At 44.1% G+C, this 17,552-nt stretch overlaps 1 protein-coding gene across 8 annotated transcripts in view; it reads left to right on the top strand.

Annotated features, from left to right (window-relative positions):
* Positions 1 to 17,552, top strand: part of ctbp2a (C-terminal binding protein 2a) — a 249,401-nt gene that overhangs the window by 227,569 nt on the left and 4,280 nt on the right. For all 8 annotated transcript variants that reach the window (XM_078413602.1, XM_078413609.1, XM_078413605.1 and 5 more), the window contains 5 exons: positions 529 to 735; positions 6,151 to 6,365; positions 7,694 to 7,824; positions 15,135 to 15,262; positions 15,518 to 15,635. In XM_078413602.1, coding sequence (XP_078269728.1) covers positions 529 to 735; positions 6,151 to 6,365; positions 7,694 to 7,824; positions 15,135 to 15,262; positions 15,518 to 15,635 — 799 coding nt within the window. The remainder of the gene's footprint in view (positions 1 to 528; positions 736 to 6,150; positions 6,366 to 7,693; positions 7,825 to 15,134; positions 15,263 to 15,517; positions 15,636 to 17,552) is intronic.

Below are 17,552 nucleotides of genomic sequence, written 5' to 3'. Positions count from 1 at the left end.
TCTCTTAATTCTCCGCACACTTTACAGTCCTTGCCCCAGCCTAATTCCATTGTACCTCCATTTTTAATAGCCCATCCAGTCTCATTCCAGTGTCCCTGCGATCTCGTCCAAACTGTGTGAATTGCAGGGGCCTCTCTACGACGGTGCCTGACCTCTGCCCCCCTTTATGACCTCAGACCAGCCGCTGGGGCTCTGTCAGCCTGTTCTGGTCACTGTCTCTTGTACCTTTCCCCAGCTGGTGCCTCCTCCTCCAAGGGCAATCGTGCCACAGTTTGCAGTCAGGCCTTTGTTTTTTGGGTTTTGACAACATTTACTGCCCAAGGAGAACACAGTTCTCTGTACACGTGACCCCTAAAATGCACCAATAAACACACTTGATTTTTTTTTTTTGGTGGAACTTTTATTGCAATCCATATTTGCCGTTTTGTCGAAGCCTCTCGTGGATGAACAGACTGCGGTGTGATTAGACTTTGTTGCAGCCTCCCCGTTGTTACTGTGCCCTGATGTGTTCTGCCCTTCCTTGCGCAGGGATCGCCGTGTGTAACATCCCAGCGGCTGCCGTGGAGGAGACGGCCGATTCCACCCTCTGTCACATTCTCAACCTCTACCGAAGGAACACGTGGCTGTACCAAGCACTGCGCGAGGGGACCCGGGTACAGAGCGTCGAGCAGATCCGAGAGGTGGCGTCAGGAGCAGCCAGGATCCGGGGAGAAACTCTCGGACTCATCGGTTTTGGTAAGCTCTCCGCAACAGGGCAGAAAGATTGCTTCCTGCTTCAACAGTTGACCCAAATTAACCTTGTGTAAATGTGTTGGAAATGCTTTCCATTATGTTGTTGAAAAGTGCAATACAGTTTAATCACTTCCAGACGAGCTAATTAACTTTTGGGCTTGCACTTTCAATTGGAATACGAAGGAATTGTCCAGGTCCACTCAAACTTAAATTTGGGTTTTAGGTGGTCGGCCTCAGTGTCTAAACTCAATAAGGCCCGATCTATAACGACACAGTGAGTGGCAGTAGAGCCACAGGCACTGTTGTTCCTCAGCTTTAGTCCATTAATTCAAAAGGATGGAAAATTAATGTTTGCATAACCTTGATTTCCCGATTGAAATATGAGGTATTTTACCACATTATTCCATGGCATACCTGTATTTCTGTGATTTACATGAAGTATGCTCTAACCAGTGCACGCATACCATTGTACAGCTTTATGTTTTCCATCTTGATCTTGAGACATGTCCAAGTTGGCTGCACCCCAAAGTAGTGAGTGATCCAAATGCATTTTGTTCAAAACACCTTGTTGGTTATATGTTCTAACATTTGTTGAGGTTCACTGCAAGCTAAGTGCTGCTGAAGCATGAGGGATTGGCATGAAGTTAGTGTTTGAGGTTGGTGTTAGGTTTTTATTTTCAACAAAAGGAAAGCTGGTGTGTAGTCATTCATATGGTTACAATCTGGCAAAAATTATTTTGTTTGCCTCCCTCTGTAAATTGTTCTGGGAAGTTCATTTGCATCTCTTCCTCTGCAAAACAAAATGGTTTCAATGTAACTGCTTGTCATAAGAAACTGCTATGAAGGTTCATGAATATAAAGGAAACTAGATCGTGGACCCGTTGGGTCCAAACCTCTCCTGCATTGGTGCAGCACCCTCTCCTCACCCCCTCCCCTCCCCACCCTCCCTCCCCCCTCCCCTTCCCCCCTCCACTCCCCTCCCCCCTCCCTCCCAACTCCCCCTTCCTCCCCCTCCCCCTCCCTCCACCACCGCTCCCCTCCCTCCCTCCTCCCCCTCCCCCTCCCTCCCTCCTCTCCCTCCTCCCCCTCCTCCCCTTCCCTCCCTCCACCCCCCTCCCCCTCCCCCCCCCCACTCCATCCCCCTCAACCCCCCTTATCCTCCCACTTCCCTAACCCCCCTTCCCTCCCTCACTCCCTAGGAGATAGATTTAAACTTTAAAATGTGAATAACGTAAAAAATATAACACCGATTTCAACAAAACTTCCATTAGCACCAAAGGGAGGTAGTGAGTAAGGTGGGCCTAAAATTGTCGCGCTATCGTGTACCGTTTTGGCTGTAGTTCAGGAACAAACGAGTTTTAGTATATAAATAACACTCAAGCATCAAGTATTACCCAGATGTTTACCCATAATTTCACCATCTGAAAGCCGAAATGAGGCAAATGAACTCAGATTCAGTAGTTTCAGTCACCAAAGCTGTCGAAATTTATCACACTGGTAAATGACCCTTCTAATTCTCTACATTTTGAGGAATTCCTGGAGGCTCTGTCATTTGACAAGCCATTAGTAATACTTCTAAAAATATTTGACTTGTTCTGCTTTTACAGTGGATTCAAGAAGAGTTCTTCTCATTTTTAATTGAAATGTATTTTTCCTCATAACTGTGTTAGTGCCCTTGCTGTTTCTTGACCTCTTTTGATCACAGTAGCTGGGATAGAGAATGCGCAGAAATGAAGTCCCTGGGGGCCCTTGTGTCAATTAGTGGTTTTGAAGTGAACGGCTACAAGCCAGAGGACAAAAACTGCAGATATTTTCCATCAGAATTTTCTCAGAGTTGTGAACTGACAATATATACAACACATCTCGCATTGTTCATTTTGCACAGTTCTTCTTTTTTCAAGGAATCTCTGTTCAGCCATTTTGTTTCTCTACGGATTGAATGGTTACATTCCTGTAGAAAACTCATGGCATTCTACTGCGTTACAGATGCCAATTAAATGCAAGTTGAAAGCACTTAGCCAAACCTTGAGATTTAGATTTACACCAGAAGAAAGGTTGAGGAAAACAACTGAATGGCAGAATAAGTCTGAAGAAGGGTCCCGACAACGCCATGTGTCCATTCCCTCCCTAGATGCTGCTTGACCCCGTTGAGTTCCTCCGGCACTTTGTGTTTTGTTCGATTCCAGCATCTGCAGCTGCTTGCTTCACCAATATGCAGATTTAAGCAGATAAGAGACAATTTCTACAACCTCTGGAGTCTGTGCAAGATTCTCTTCGTACCTGGAAATGTACCTTCTTGAAACCTCCAGCCACAGATGTCAGTATATCCATGGGCAAACTAAGCAAGAGATCTTTGCTGAGTTAACTCAAGAGAGAGCTAGTTAGAACTCTTAAGGATAGCAGAGTCAGGGGGTATAACAGGTATAACAGGTATAACAGAGCTTTATTTGTCGTTCGGCACCGAAGTACCGAACGAAACTACATAGCAGTCATAGAAAAAAAGAACACAAGACACATAACCCCAACACAAACGTCCATCACAGTGACTCCAAACACCCCCTCACTGTGATGGAGGCAACAAAACTTCCACTCTCTTCCCCACGCCCACGGACAGACAGCTCGTCCCCGACCGACCCGCACAGTCCCCGCACCGGCGCTGAAACGTCCCGCGGCCGAACCGGGCGATGAAAGGCCCGCGACCAAGCCTTGTGCAGCTAAGTCCAGTGGCCGAGCCGCACCGGGCGATGTAAAGTCCCGTGGTCGAGCCGCACCAGCGATGTTAAGTCCCATGGCCGAGCCGCACCGGGCGATGTTAAGTCCCGTGGTCGAGCCGCACCGGGCGATGTTAAGTCCCGCAGTCGAGCCGCACCAGCGATGAAAAGACCCGCAGCCGAGCCGCACCGGGCGATGTTAAGTCCCGCGGCCGAGCTGCACCGGGCACTGTTAAGTCCAGCGGCCAAGCCGCACCGGGCGATGTAAAGTCCAGCGGCCAAGCCGCACTGAGCGATGTTAGGCCCCGCAGCCGAGCCACACCCCGCGCCGTGAGGAAGAGAAAAGTTCCCCCCCCCCACACCACCACCCCCTCCCACACATACACAACCAAAAAAATATATAAAAACCATCCCAACACCGACACACAACAAAAAAAAAGGAAAAAAGACGAACAGACTGCTAGTGAGCCGCTGCCGTTAGGCGCCGCCACACGTATGGGGAGAAGGCAGGAACGGGGTACTGATTGAGAATGATCAGCCATGATCACATTGAATGGTGGTGCTGGCTCGAAGGGCAGAATGGCCTACTCCAGCACCTATTGTCTATTGTCTTGTCTAATTATAACATTGATGATCTGACCTGCATTTCAAATGCTGAACAAAGATAATGCTCCAAGAAGCTGTAAATAAATCTAATTTGAATATTTCACACGTTATTATACTCCTGTCACACTCCATTGTAGAACAGGAAATGAATGACAAAGATGCACTAATCTTGGTGACAGCAATAGCTTGTTAAGTGTATTCAATGCATACTGAATCTTACGCAGACTCCAGTGACTGTCGGAACGGCTCTAATCTGAACTGAATATGTACCAGATAGCATCAGGGATGCTTCCGTTGGCCTTAACATTGCTTTAAGTCAGTCAGCTTTCTGAATCTTGTTTGATGTTCAAATCCATGTAGGCCAGGAGAAAGCAGGGATAGGATGGTGCTTCACAGCCAATTGACAGATAATATAAACTAATCATCACTAGCATTGAATGAGCCCGACAACAATATTTCAAGTTAGTAGAAACAAGGAACTGCAGATACTGGTTTGCAAAAGAAATACAGAGTGCTGGAGTAACACAGAAGGCCGGGCAGCATCCCTGGAGAACATGGATGGGTGATGTCTCAGGTCGGGTCTGAAGAATGGTCCTCATCAATGTCAAAATTGGAGACCCACTATCTATGACACCTGATTGGAAATATTAGCGCAGTGAGCTTCTGGTTTTTGGTGGCTGCATCTATTCCAATTTAATTTGGTAAGGCGGAAACAAATAGTGGGGGACTTGTTATGTCATAAGGTGCTCGACTTTTGTTGGGAAAATGTCATCCACGTTGAGGTGGCAACAGTGGCTAGGACAGTTTCCCAATGGGCGTGAAATTGGATCCAATTTCAAAGCTGTTTGTTTAATGACCTAGTAATTATGGTGCAGCTGTTCTTCTTTATCAGAAACTCTTCATTAAGTATGTGTCGGGGCACCTCATCTCTGGCCATGACAGTTGTCCTGGTCACGCCCAATTAAAAATCCATTTAACCAGAAATTGCCATGACAACAAGTTGCAAATGATACCATTATTAAACAACTTATTGCACAAAATTACAAAAACATCCTTGTAGGACGACATCCAGTTTTGATCTGTAGCTGAGATTATTTTACAGGTTCAGTCAGAAAGTCTTTGAGTGCATTGTATGCCTCTGCATATGTATGTCACCAGTTGTCACTGCTACAAGCAGCACCAAAATTTGGCTGTGACATTTTGGCATTAAATGCAAAATACCTTCAGGTTTATGGACCTTGAGGTAAATTAAGGACCAAACGCTATGAAGGGGAAGACAGAAAATCACCTTAATTCCAATCACTTCACAACTTGTGAAGTGTTTTGTATTTGGGATTTAATTTTCTTTACACTTAATTTACATGATCACAATCAGGAAAATATACACCAATTACAGAATGAGGTGATAGAGGTATTGTATAAATTAAATTTGCTCCTTTTAGGCTTAGAGGTCAAAGCCGAGTGGCAGAAGAATGCAGATTTTTAATATGTTTTCATCGATTATTTCATGCAAAAGAATGATTGGCATGAAATTTACTTTCGGATATTGATCTAAAGGAATGTTTTTTTAAATTTCACTTTTCTTTTCCTTGCGGCCCCATTTCCCTGTTACCCTGCATTAACGAGGCTGGCAACCCCCGCCTACTGACACCTACAGAGATTCTGCAGATGCCTGACGTGTGTTAATTGACCAAGTGCCAGCTTGCCATATTTCTGGTCTTAACCAAGGCAAGGCAGCTGAGAATGAAGCAAAGCTTTCTCTCTGCAGGAATCCTGTGAATCTTCCAAGAAGACTACCAATCACACTTGGCTCTCCTGCCAAAACACAGCCCTTTCTGCATTTAAATGAGTTATTGCAACTGTTACTGTGGAAAACAAATCCTTTCTATCTCCCTTTTATTAAACCGCTTCTCAAACCTCTTTGATCAAACTTTACATCGTAAAATGTTGCTTGCTAATACTGGAGTAGATGCACCTTGGAATGATTTACTTTGTTAAAATGATCACTTATGTCACCTTGCTTCTTTAGATTAACTCAGTCGATAGTATTGCCCTCTATCCCACTTACTCCAAAATCTTTATGTTGTTTGGTGTTTTGCAGGTCGCGTTGGCCAGGCTGTTGCTGTCCGAGCTAAAATCTTTGGGTTTAATATAATATTTTATGATCCATATTTGCCTGATGGAATTGAGAGAGCTCTGGGCGTTCAACGGGTTTATACTCTTCAGGACCTGCTATACCAGAGTGACTGTGTGTCATTGCACTGCAACCTGAATGAACACAACCACCATCTTATCAATGACTTTACCATCAAACAGGTAATCCCGTAGTAAGAGAAAGACAACCAAAGCTCCAGGTAGCCCTTGCCGTGCCGTAGAACATTTCCTCTAAGAAGTGGTTGGGGAGTGAGAACAAAGCAGGCCCTGTCCAGAGGAATCTTGTGGCCGCCGTATTATGATTACATGGTTCTTGATATACAATGAGTGAGTGGGTGGCCCACTGATCTGATACATATGTTACTATATGTTACCCGTGTAACATGAAAGAGCAAGGCTGTGACTGCCAACATGGCGAAATCATAACTTGATTATAGATTCATACAGCATGGAAACAGGCCCTTCGGCCCGACCTGTCCATGCCAACAAAGGACTGGAAATGAATTCAGATGATCCATTATCTTCAATGACCTGGATCCATTTCCTGCCCTCAGGTTAGAGAATGGCATTGAAAGAGTTTTAGGGAAGAGTCATCTACTGGGCTTCTGTGCCAGACAATTCAAGAGGTCCCAGGAGAGCAAACCTTCATAGAAGGATGAGGGGATATAGGTCAGCATAGTGTGAATATATTCATCTATTGTTTCATATTTTGTGTAATCTATGTTGTCTTTCATATTTTATGTGGTAGATTTTCAATGATAATGATACAAATTGTACTGTGGTGCATAGTTAGCTATGTGTACACTTGCAGATTCCGGGGCATGGTTGGTTGTATTAGTCGTTAAATAAAGAGATAATGCACATTTGCGTTTCCGTTAGGATAGATTCAGGTTTACAAACACTGGTATAACAACCGATGCACGAAAATAACAAATAATTCTTGCACGAGTACGTTAAAAATGCCACCTGGCAGTGAGACTGCATGCAGCCTGAGTTAGTATCCTCAGGAGAAAATGGATAACTTTAGGCCAAAAAGGTACATGCCACAGTCTATTTTTCACTTAAATTGACTGCCAATCAACAAATGCAACCCATGCACTCACTGTACAAGGGATGTCCTTTACATGGGGTAAAGACCGATACATTTCTTACCTAAATAGTACAGAGGGAACATGCCAGATGTGACCAACATGACCCTGTTGCTGTTGTTCTGTCAGAATTCCAGTTTTAAATGCTGAATCAGAAATAGACAAGCACAACTTGAACTTAGTTAGTGCTGCTTCGTTTTCTAAACAGACAACATCTATTAATCTGTTGTTTATTCAAGTATTGCTTTTACTGCATTGGAGCTCACTGCAACATTATACATGTTAACGCCACAACACATCTGGTTTTGTGCACAAATTAGACGTCATAGTAATTGTTTTCTCATTGTCATAAATTCTGTTCATCGTCTCCTGGAGTAAACTCTTGCTGTGCTTGGTCTGCAGATGAGGCAAGGAGCATTTTTGGTTAACACAGCGCGAGGAGGATTGGTCGATGAGAAGGCTTTAGCTCAGGGCCTGAAGGAGGGAAGGATACGAGGAGCTGCCCTTGATGTCCATGAGAGTGAACCTTTCAGGTGAGATGCAGTCATCAACAACAAATCTAAAACTAACCGGAGTGTAGCAATATAAGAAATTAACTGCAGATGCTGGTCCAAATCAAAGGTATTTATTCACAAAATGCTGGAGTAACTCAGCAGGTCAGGCAGCATCTCAGGAGAGAAGGAATGGGTGACTTTTCGGGTCGAGACCCTTCTTCAGACTGATGTCAGGGGGGCGGGACAAAGGAAGGATATAGGTGGAGACAGGAAGATAGAGGGAGATCTGGGAAGGGGGAGGGGAAGAGAGGGACAGAAGAACTATCTCCCATTCCTTCTCCTGAGATACTGCCTGACCTGCTGAGTTACTCCAGCATTTTGTGAATAAATACCTTCGAAGAGTGTAGCAGTACCTCAAATAGTGCTGGAAGCACAGTGTTGCAGTTAGTAGAGCTACTGCCTCACAGCTCCTGTGACCTGGGTTTGATCCTGATCTCCAGTGAGTTAGGGCTTGCACTTTCTCCCTGTTACTGCGTGGGTTTTCTTTCTTTTGTGTGTTACGGTTTCTATCCACATCCTAAAGATGTGTAAGTTGGTGGTGAAGGGATAGTCAAGAAAAGCTTTTCACTCTACCTCAGTACATGTGACAATGAACTAAACTAAACTAAACTAAACCCATTGAAAGATGCAGCAAAGAACCACGTCTTCTAGCCTTCACCCAATGGGGGGGGGGGGGGGGGGGGGGAGCCAAGGAGTTGCTAAGGAAGCAGTCTCTGGAGAGGGTGGGAAGGAGTGGAGACAAGAGGATGAGACAGATGGCGGGATCACATTGGAGATGAATTTGAATGACATTGGATTTTAAATCGGTGCCATTCGGTACAGTAATTTGTATCTCTACTCCCTTGTGGCTAAAGGGATCAGGGGGTATGGAGAGAAGGCAGGTACAGGTTACTGAGCTGGATGATCAGCCATGATCATATTGAATGGCGGTGCAGGCTCGAAGGGCCGAATGGCCTACTCCACCTATTTTCTATGTTTCTATGCCCATCGACTCATTCTGTAGCAGAGACGGGGAAATGTGGGGAGACTGACTCTGCAGTGACAGCGTTGCTACACTGGGAGTAGACACTGTGGGGACAATGACGCTGTACTTTGTGAGAGTAGACACTGCAGGGCAGTACTGTTGAACATTATGAGAGTAGACACTGCAGGGCAGTACTGTTGCACATTGTGAGAGTAGACACAAGAAGCATCATGGCACTATTGTGGATTTGAACACGGGGCAGGGACGGTGACACTCGTCATTGAGAGGGTGGGCAGAAAGCATACAAAAGGAACACAGGGAATTCTAGGGATGGACACGTCGCAGGCACATTGTCTATGGATTCTGGGAGTGGACAGGCTGCACATGCATGATCCTTTGGATTGTAGGGGAGGAAAACTACATATACAGAACATTAGTAGAAACAAAGAACAGCAGTTGCTGGACTTCAGTCGGAAGAAGGGTCCCGACTCGAAACATCACCCATCCTTTCTCTCCAGCCCTGCTATCTGACCCACTGAGTTATTCCAGCACTGTGGCCATACAGAACACTGTTGTGCAGGTGGATGGGTGAGCCGCAAATATCGTGATGTTACGGGAGTTTTCTTTTGTCTTATTAAATTGGATGTGTACTATTTGCGGTGTTATTTCTGTCAGGCTCCATGTTGCTCTAGCCAAGAAAACATTTTGAAGGCATTCCAAAGAAGCAGCTCTTTGTAGCCATTTTCTAATTTCTTTATAATTTGTTTCATATTTTGGAAGTCTTATTTACAGGCACTCAATTGAAAACAAAATTGCACAGTTGATTATTAAAAAAGACACCTAATTGCATTGCTTACCTCTATTTATCATATCATATATATACAGCCGGAAACAGGCCTTTTCGGCCCTCCAAGTCCGTGCCACCCAGCGATCCCCGTACATTAACACTATCCTACACCCACTAGGGACAATTTTTACATTTACCCAGCCAATTAACCTACATACCTGTACGTCTTTGGAGTTTAGTTTCACTTTTTCCTTTGTTCTCATTTGGTGATTATACTTGGACATGATACTTGTATTAGAGTCATAGAGTGATATAGCGAGGGAATAGGCCCTTCGGCCCAACTTGCCCACACAGTGCCAACATGTCACCAGCCACTCAGGACTTGATGCGTGATGGTAAAGATGATATATTCCTTCAACTATAATACTTGCAGCTGCGTCAAACATGCATCACGCTACATGCTTTGGGTTAATTTGGAAAGTCAGCCTTCAGCCTGAACCCTTTAACCACCTTGCTCATCCCAATCTCCTGATCGGTCTGTGCCTTGAGTTCAACCCTTCACCCAAAGATCTGACATGACCTTAAATACATTTGTGGCCCCCCCATTTTTCAGTCCCATTCCTGTAGCCAAACTCTCCAGCAGGTTTGGCGGCACAGTGGCAGAGCGGTAGAGTTGCTGCCTTACACTGCCAGAGGCCCAGGTTTGACCCTGACCTTGGGTCCTGTTGGTATGAAGTATATACATGCTCCTGTGATCATGTGGGATCTCTCTGCATGCTCTTGAGATGTTGGGGGGGGGGGGGGGGGGAACAGGAGCACCCAGAGGAAACGCAAGTGGGTGACAGGGAGAATATAGTACTTTAAACTCTGGTAGGAAACATTTGTTATCTGTATATGATAGGATTATAACTATGGGCATGGTTAATGTGATCATTTGTTCCAATACCCACAAAATCTCAACCCAAAACGTCACCTATTCCTTTTATCCAGAGATGCTTTCTGACCTGCTGAGTTACTCCAGTATTTTGTGTCAACCACAGTATTGGAGCTGGTTTGCCATCTTCTCGGGCACTGGAAGTAGAACAGCTGTTACACAAATTGAGTGTAATTAGCTCTTTCTCAAGTGAAGAATGCCAGTTGTGCTTTCCTTTATCAGTGTTGTATAAACAGAACTTGAAGTGCTTTATTTTGCATTTTGTGAATCTATCTATATATTACTAAAACTCTCAACTTGTTTGTGGATATATTTGTTCTCGAAATACAGCCAAAGTGGTACATGATAGCGCAACAATTTTAGGCCGACCTTACTCACCATTGTCCTGCAATTCAAATGTTTGTTATATTTTTTAAGTTTTTCACTTTTTAAAGTTTAATAAATCCCTTTTTACTTGCCCTGCCCATCAGCCGCGCCTGCCTCCGTTTTCGATGTCACAATGGGGGAAGGTCCGCACGTGCCCAGTTGGGAGCTCGAAGTGGGGAGGGAGGGTGTTTTGACCTATCAATTCACTTCTGATTCTAAGGGGGAGAGGGGGAGGGAAGGAAAAATGTTCAATGTTCATACCATTGGGTTGCGATCTACCCAAGCGGAATTTGAGTGCTTTAGTTTCATTTAGCGATACAGCGTTGAAGCAGTCCTTTCGGCCCACTGAGTCTGTGCCGACCCGTACACTAGTTCTATCCTACAAACTAGGGACAATTTTACAGAGGCCCATTAACAAACAAACCTGCACATCTTTGAATGTGGAAGGAATCTGGAGCACCCGGAGAAAACCCATGCAGTCTCAGGGAGAAGGTACAAACTCCGTACAGACAGCACCCGTACTTAGATCGATCCTGGGTTTGTGGTGTTGTAAGACAGCAACTCCACCTCTGCACCACTCTGCTGCTGCTGAAGGTGCTATTCCTCCAGTTTATATATGATATTCCTTCCTCCATTTGTTTAACTCAGTTATTATGAAGTGAACTAAACATAACAAAACCCTTCCATTTTAGCCAAAATTCGATATTAAGTACAGTGAACTTTAGAAAATTTGCCCACTGGTTGGTTAATCCTGTCTGTTCTCACTGATTTTACCTTTGAAAATAAACTGAGGTGGAATATCTCTAATGAGACAGTATCATACCAGCCACTTGTTACACACGGTCTCTGTGATTTAGTCCCATTGAGTGCAGGCAAATTAAATAAAACCAGCAGGGAATGTGGTGCGAGACACAAAAAGCTGGAGTAACTCAGCGGGACAGGCAGCATTTCTGGGGAGAAGGAATGGGTGACGTTTCGGGTCGAGACCCTTCTACTCTGCCTACTTTGTCCTGTTGCTCATTGAATTTCCATTTTGTTTGGACCTCGCATTTGAGGTGAGGTAAGGTACCAATTTAACCTGAATGTCAGCTTTAAAGACAACTTAGTGGTCTTGTTTCAGTACACCTTTACTGTTTTTGACATTTTATAACTTGGCTTTGACTTGTGATGCGTGTGGAATCTGCAAACAGGATGTAAATTGTTGTATTTTGACCTACTCAATTTACTTTGAGTTCTAAGTGGTACTGAATCACCACCTTTAAGATATTGTTGAAACTTCACGATGGTGTTTGTGTGGCACAGTGATGCAGCTTTTAGAGCTGCTGTTTTACGGCGCCAGAGACCCGGGTTCAACCCTGATCTCGGTTTCTATTTGTGTTGTGTTTGCACATTCTCCCGGCGGCTGCAAGCGTTTTCTCCAGGTGCTCCGGTTTCCCCCCGCATCCCAAATGTAAATTGTCCCTAATGTGTAGAAAGTGGATGAGGAAGTGGGATAACATCGTGCTCGTGTGAATGGATGATTGATAGTCTTTGTGGACTCGGTGAGCCGAGGGGCCTATTTCCATTTGATGCTGCCCGTTAATTGAAGGGTTAACACAAATATAAATTCACAATTTAAATTCATCTACCCATTATTGCTGCTAGAAATTGTGTGTGGCAGAGATAATAAAGGAAGGAAGGGAACAAGGTATGAAGGGTTTTTAACATGATTTCTGATATGTGGCTAGGTCACATTTTGAGGCTCCATCAATTGCAGCCCTTTCAGTTCTACCATTGATCTGACAGATCAAATAACCTGCTTCTGTGTCAATCTAAGAAGGCCGTGCAAAACTCTGATGGGAAATCATCGTCCATTACCATCTACAAAATCTGTCAACAGAATGTGAAATTGTATTAAATAGGAAATCCACACCAATGTAAGATTATAACGTCATATGAATGATTTATACTCTGTTGATTCAACGGCAGCGGTTAATATGCCCAGTGATACTTTGCAAGATTAATGAACAGTTACCAGAAAATAGGGCAAAACAAAATAACAGAAATAAACTTTTTGTAACATGTTTTGTAATATTGGTACTAGTGTGCCGCAGTTAGTTCTGCTGTAATACACCACATTGTGGTTCAATCCTGACCTTGGGCACTGTCCATGTTGAGTTTGCATAATCACTGTGTGACCATATGGATTTCTTCTGGGTTCTCTGGTTTCCTCCCACTTCCTAAATATGTGCTGGTAGATTAATTGACTACTGTAAGTTACCCTTTGTTGTATGTTGATATCAAAAAAAATAATCAGAAAGGGGAGATGATGGGTGTGTGGGACGGAATATTGGAGCAGCAACATAACCGCTGTGCGCCGCTCCACTCGAGACTTATTAATGGTGTTGTTTTCCTGCCTTGCAGCGATAGTTTGATTCCAGCTGCCTGCTCTTGATTTTAATTATTAGACAATATGAAATATTTTGCTACTTCTCACCAGCATTCTCTGTGGGAGAGGGAGCAGACGTAGGCTACACAGCTCATCAAGTCTACTCGGCCATTCAAACATGGCTGATCTATATTTCCCTCTCAATTCCTTTCTCCTGCCTTCTCCCCATACCCCCTGACACCTTTACCAATTAAGTATCTGCCAATCGCTACCTTAGAAATAACCAATGACGGCCTCCACAGCTATCTATGGCAATAATGCCAAAGATTCGCCACCCTCTGACTAAAGAAATTCCTCTTTATCTCCTTTCAAAAGGTACGTCCTTTTTAATTCTAGACCCTCCTACTAGTTGAAACATCCTCTCCACATCTACTGTATCCCAGGCCTTTCACTATTTGGTAGGTTTCAATGAGGTCCCGCCCTTATTCTTCCAAACTCCAATGAGTACAGGCCCAGTCATCAAACGCTCATCATATGTTGATCCCCGGGATCATTCTCGTAAACATCTTCTAGATCCTCTCCAACGCCAGCACGTCTTTCCTCAGATATGGGGCTCAAAACTGCTCACAATACTTCAAATGCAGTCTGACCAGTGCCTTGTAAGGCCTCAGCATTACATCCCTGTTTTTATATTCTACTACTATCAAAAGAAGTTAGCAATGCATTGCATTTGCCTTCCTTACTACCAATTCGTTCTGCAAATTAAACTTTTGGGAATCCTGCACTGGCACTCCCAAGTCCCTTTACGCCTTAGATTTCTGAATCCCCTCCCCATTTAGAAAATAGTCTACGCCTTTAGTCCTACTGAAATGCATGACTGCACACTTTGCTACGCTGTATTCCATCTGCCACTTCCTTGCCCACTCTCCCAATCTGTCCATGTCCTTCTGCAGACTCCCTACATTCTCTACACTACCTGCCCTTCCACCTATTTTTGTATCATCCGCAAACTTGGCCACAAAGCCTTCAATCCCCTCGTCCAAATCATTGATATACGTCCTGAAGAGTAGCGGCCCCAGCACTAACCCCTGTGGAACTTGGTTAGTCACTGGCAGCCAATCTGAAAAAACCTCCTTTATCGCCACTCTTTGTCCTGCCATCCAGCCAACCTGCTATCCATGTTGGTATCTGCCCTTTGATACCGTGGGCTCTCATCTTGTTTAGCAGCCTCACATGTGGCACCTTAGCAAAGGCTTTCTGAAAATCCAGGTAAACAACATCCACTGACTGCTTTGTCTATCTTGCTATTAACTTCCTCAAAGAATTCCACCAGATTTGTCAGGCAAGATCTCCCCATCACAAAACCAGGCTGACTTCAGCCTAATTTATCATGTGCTTCTAATTACTCAGAAATCTCATCTGTTATAATGGACTCGCATGGCAGACAGATATTGCTGACGTTAACACAAATCCCTGAGAGTTTGGTGGCAGTTATCCTTCATGCATTCACCCCCCCTAGCCTCCATGGGTTCACTGCTTTGGGTTATTGGATTGATGGGCCACAGGAGGAGTGCAATCATAATGCATTTACAGATTCCTACAGTGAAGATAGACATAAAATGATGGAGTAACTCAGCGGGACAGACAGCATCTCTGGAGAGAAGGAACGGGTGACATTTCGGGTCGAGACTCTTCTTCAGACTGAAGCGTCTCCCATTCCTTCTCTCCAGAGATGCTGCCTGTCCAGCCGAGTTACTCCAGCATTTTGTGTCTATCTTCGGTTTAATCCAGCATCTACAGTTCCTTCCTACACATTCCTTATTTACAGATTCCTTATTTATAGAGATTCCTTATTTTGTTTCCCATGCAGTTTCACACAAGGCCCGCTGAAAGATGCTCCCAATTTGATCTGCACACCACACACATCCTGGTACAGTGAACAGGCATCCCTGGAGATGAGAGAAGCAGCTGCCACTGAGATTCGTAGAGCTATTACAGGTGAGACCACTTGACAGATGTAATTTCAGAAGATGTTATGATGATGGTACTTGTTTATCTGTAATTATGTGGTGCAACATTCTTCAATATAAGTAAATATTTCCATCAATTTTCATATATTGGTAGCTTCATTACTTTAATCTGCGAGAGAGGAAGGTTTGACGGAAGTAATTGTGATGTTGGTTGTGTTTGATATATTATCTTTACGAACAATGCGTTAAATTGTGATATCCCTGCCCTGTTTGTTTTCCAAAGGTCGGATCCCAGACAGTTTAAGAAACTGTGTAAATAAGGATTACTTTGTTACAACTGCTGCCTGGCCAACTATGGATCCACAGTCTGTCCACCCAGAGCTCAATGGGGCCACCTACAGGTAAGAGCATTCTTTTACGGGCACATTTTAAAAGAGGGTCACATTAATTCTCAGAACATGAGATTGTTGGGGGAAAAAAAACAGCATTTATTCCCTTTCTATCATTGATCGTTGAATAAACGGGTTGCCGTAGCACTTCAGGGGGCAATTAAGAATCAGCCAACGTCAACAAAAAAAGTGCCGATGTGGCAAATCTGAAATTAAAACACAAAATGCTGGAAACACAGCAGGTCAGGCAGTATAGGTGGAAAGGGAAACAGAACAATGTTTTGAGTCAGAAGACCCTTTGATCAAACCCTTCTGACCTACTGAACATTTCCAATGCTTCCTGCAAGAGTGAGCATGTTTGGGATGGTAAGTCTGGTGAGTCTGGATGGTAAAGATGGCAAGAATTCCTGGCCTAAACAACATGGGATTTTCCAGCAATCTTGTAATTTCGCTAATCCTGATATTATTTAAACTGTAGTTTATTTAAATTTCTTAAGTTTATGATTTGAGTCAAACTCTTTTTGGGTCATTGCTCCAGGCCTGTGGATGTTAATCAAGTGTGTGCGAAAAATAAATACATTTTGTTTTTAATCAATAAATACAGTAAATATAAAATTCTATTTATTTCTAGGGGAAGGGATAAAGTAAGTCATTACAGGCCATAGAGTTTATCTTCTGTGGGCAAATTATTCAGATCAATCTAAGGGAGGATACAAACTTTCAAGAAAGGCACAGGTTAATGAACCAGTACCAGATTAATTTGGGAGAGCCATCTTTGTTAAGGGAAGGTTGAGTGTGGCTGGCTCAATAGAATCATTTGCAGGGGGGGGGGGGGGGGTTTGGGGATAGTAACGAGGGTTGAGGACTGTAATACATTTATACAGTCTCAAAGACATTTTGATTTCACTTTAGGCATCTGCATCAAAGTAAAAGCCAATGAGACAATAGATTCGAAGGAGAATAACAAATTAGATCTATTTTTTATTTCATTGGCAGATGGCAATGACAATAGTGAGGGAAGCTTTTGAAAACTGGAAAGCTGATTCCACAGGTCAAACTAATCGATCCCTTGTGCAGATGCAAATCCTCTTCACAGTATCTGGAGGTGTTTAGTTCATAGTCACGTGTACAGTGAAAAGAGTCAGAGGAAGGGTCTCGCCCCGAAACGTCACCCATTCCTTCTCTCCCGAGATGCTGCCTGACCCGCTGAGTTACTCCAGCATTTTGTGTCTACCTTCGATTTAAACCAGCATCTGCAGTTTTTTTTTTTCCTACAGTGAAATGTTTTTGTTGCGTGCTGACCAGTGTGCTTGAAGAGCCATGACCTGTAGGGCTACAACGTCAGTACAGGAAGGTGGGGTTATGCTGGTAGTTCTCTCAATCAGCACAGATAAAATAGGACGTATGACTTCCTTGTATCATAGATTTCCTATAGTTTCAGTCCTCTTATTTCTAGTTTCCTTGTTGTCCTTCATCAGCAAAAGAGTGTTCTCTGTGATGCTGCCATGTAACACAGTTGATAAAGAGGAGCTGAAGGGTCTCGACCCAAAACATCACCCATTCCTTCTATCCAGAGATGCTGCCTGTCCTGCTGAGTTACTCAAGCATTTTGTTTAGTTTAGTTTAGAGATACAGTGTAGAAACAGGCCCTTCGGCCCACCGAGTCTGCGCCGACCAGCGATCCCCACACATTAACATTATCCCACACATACTAGGGACAATTTACACATACACCAAGCCAATTAACCTACAAACCTGTGTGGAGTGTGGGAGGAAACCGAAGATCTTGGAGAAAACCCAAGCAGGTCACGGGGAGAACGTATAAACTCCGTACAGACAAGCACCTGTAGTCGGAATCGAACCCGAGTCTCCGGCACTGCAAGCTCTGTAAGGCAGCAACTCTACTGCTGCGCCACCATGCCGACCCAC

This window comes from Rhinoraja longicauda, chromosome 16 (genome assembly GCF_053455715.1).
Source record: "Rhinoraja longicauda isolate Sanriku21f chromosome 16, sRhiLon1.1, whole genome shotgun sequence".
NCBI classification, from domain to species: domain Eukaryota; kingdom Metazoa; phylum Chordata; class Chondrichthyes; order Rajiformes; family Arhynchobatidae; genus Rhinoraja; species Rhinoraja longicauda.
This window is presented reverse-complemented; position numbering and strand designations above follow the sequence as displayed.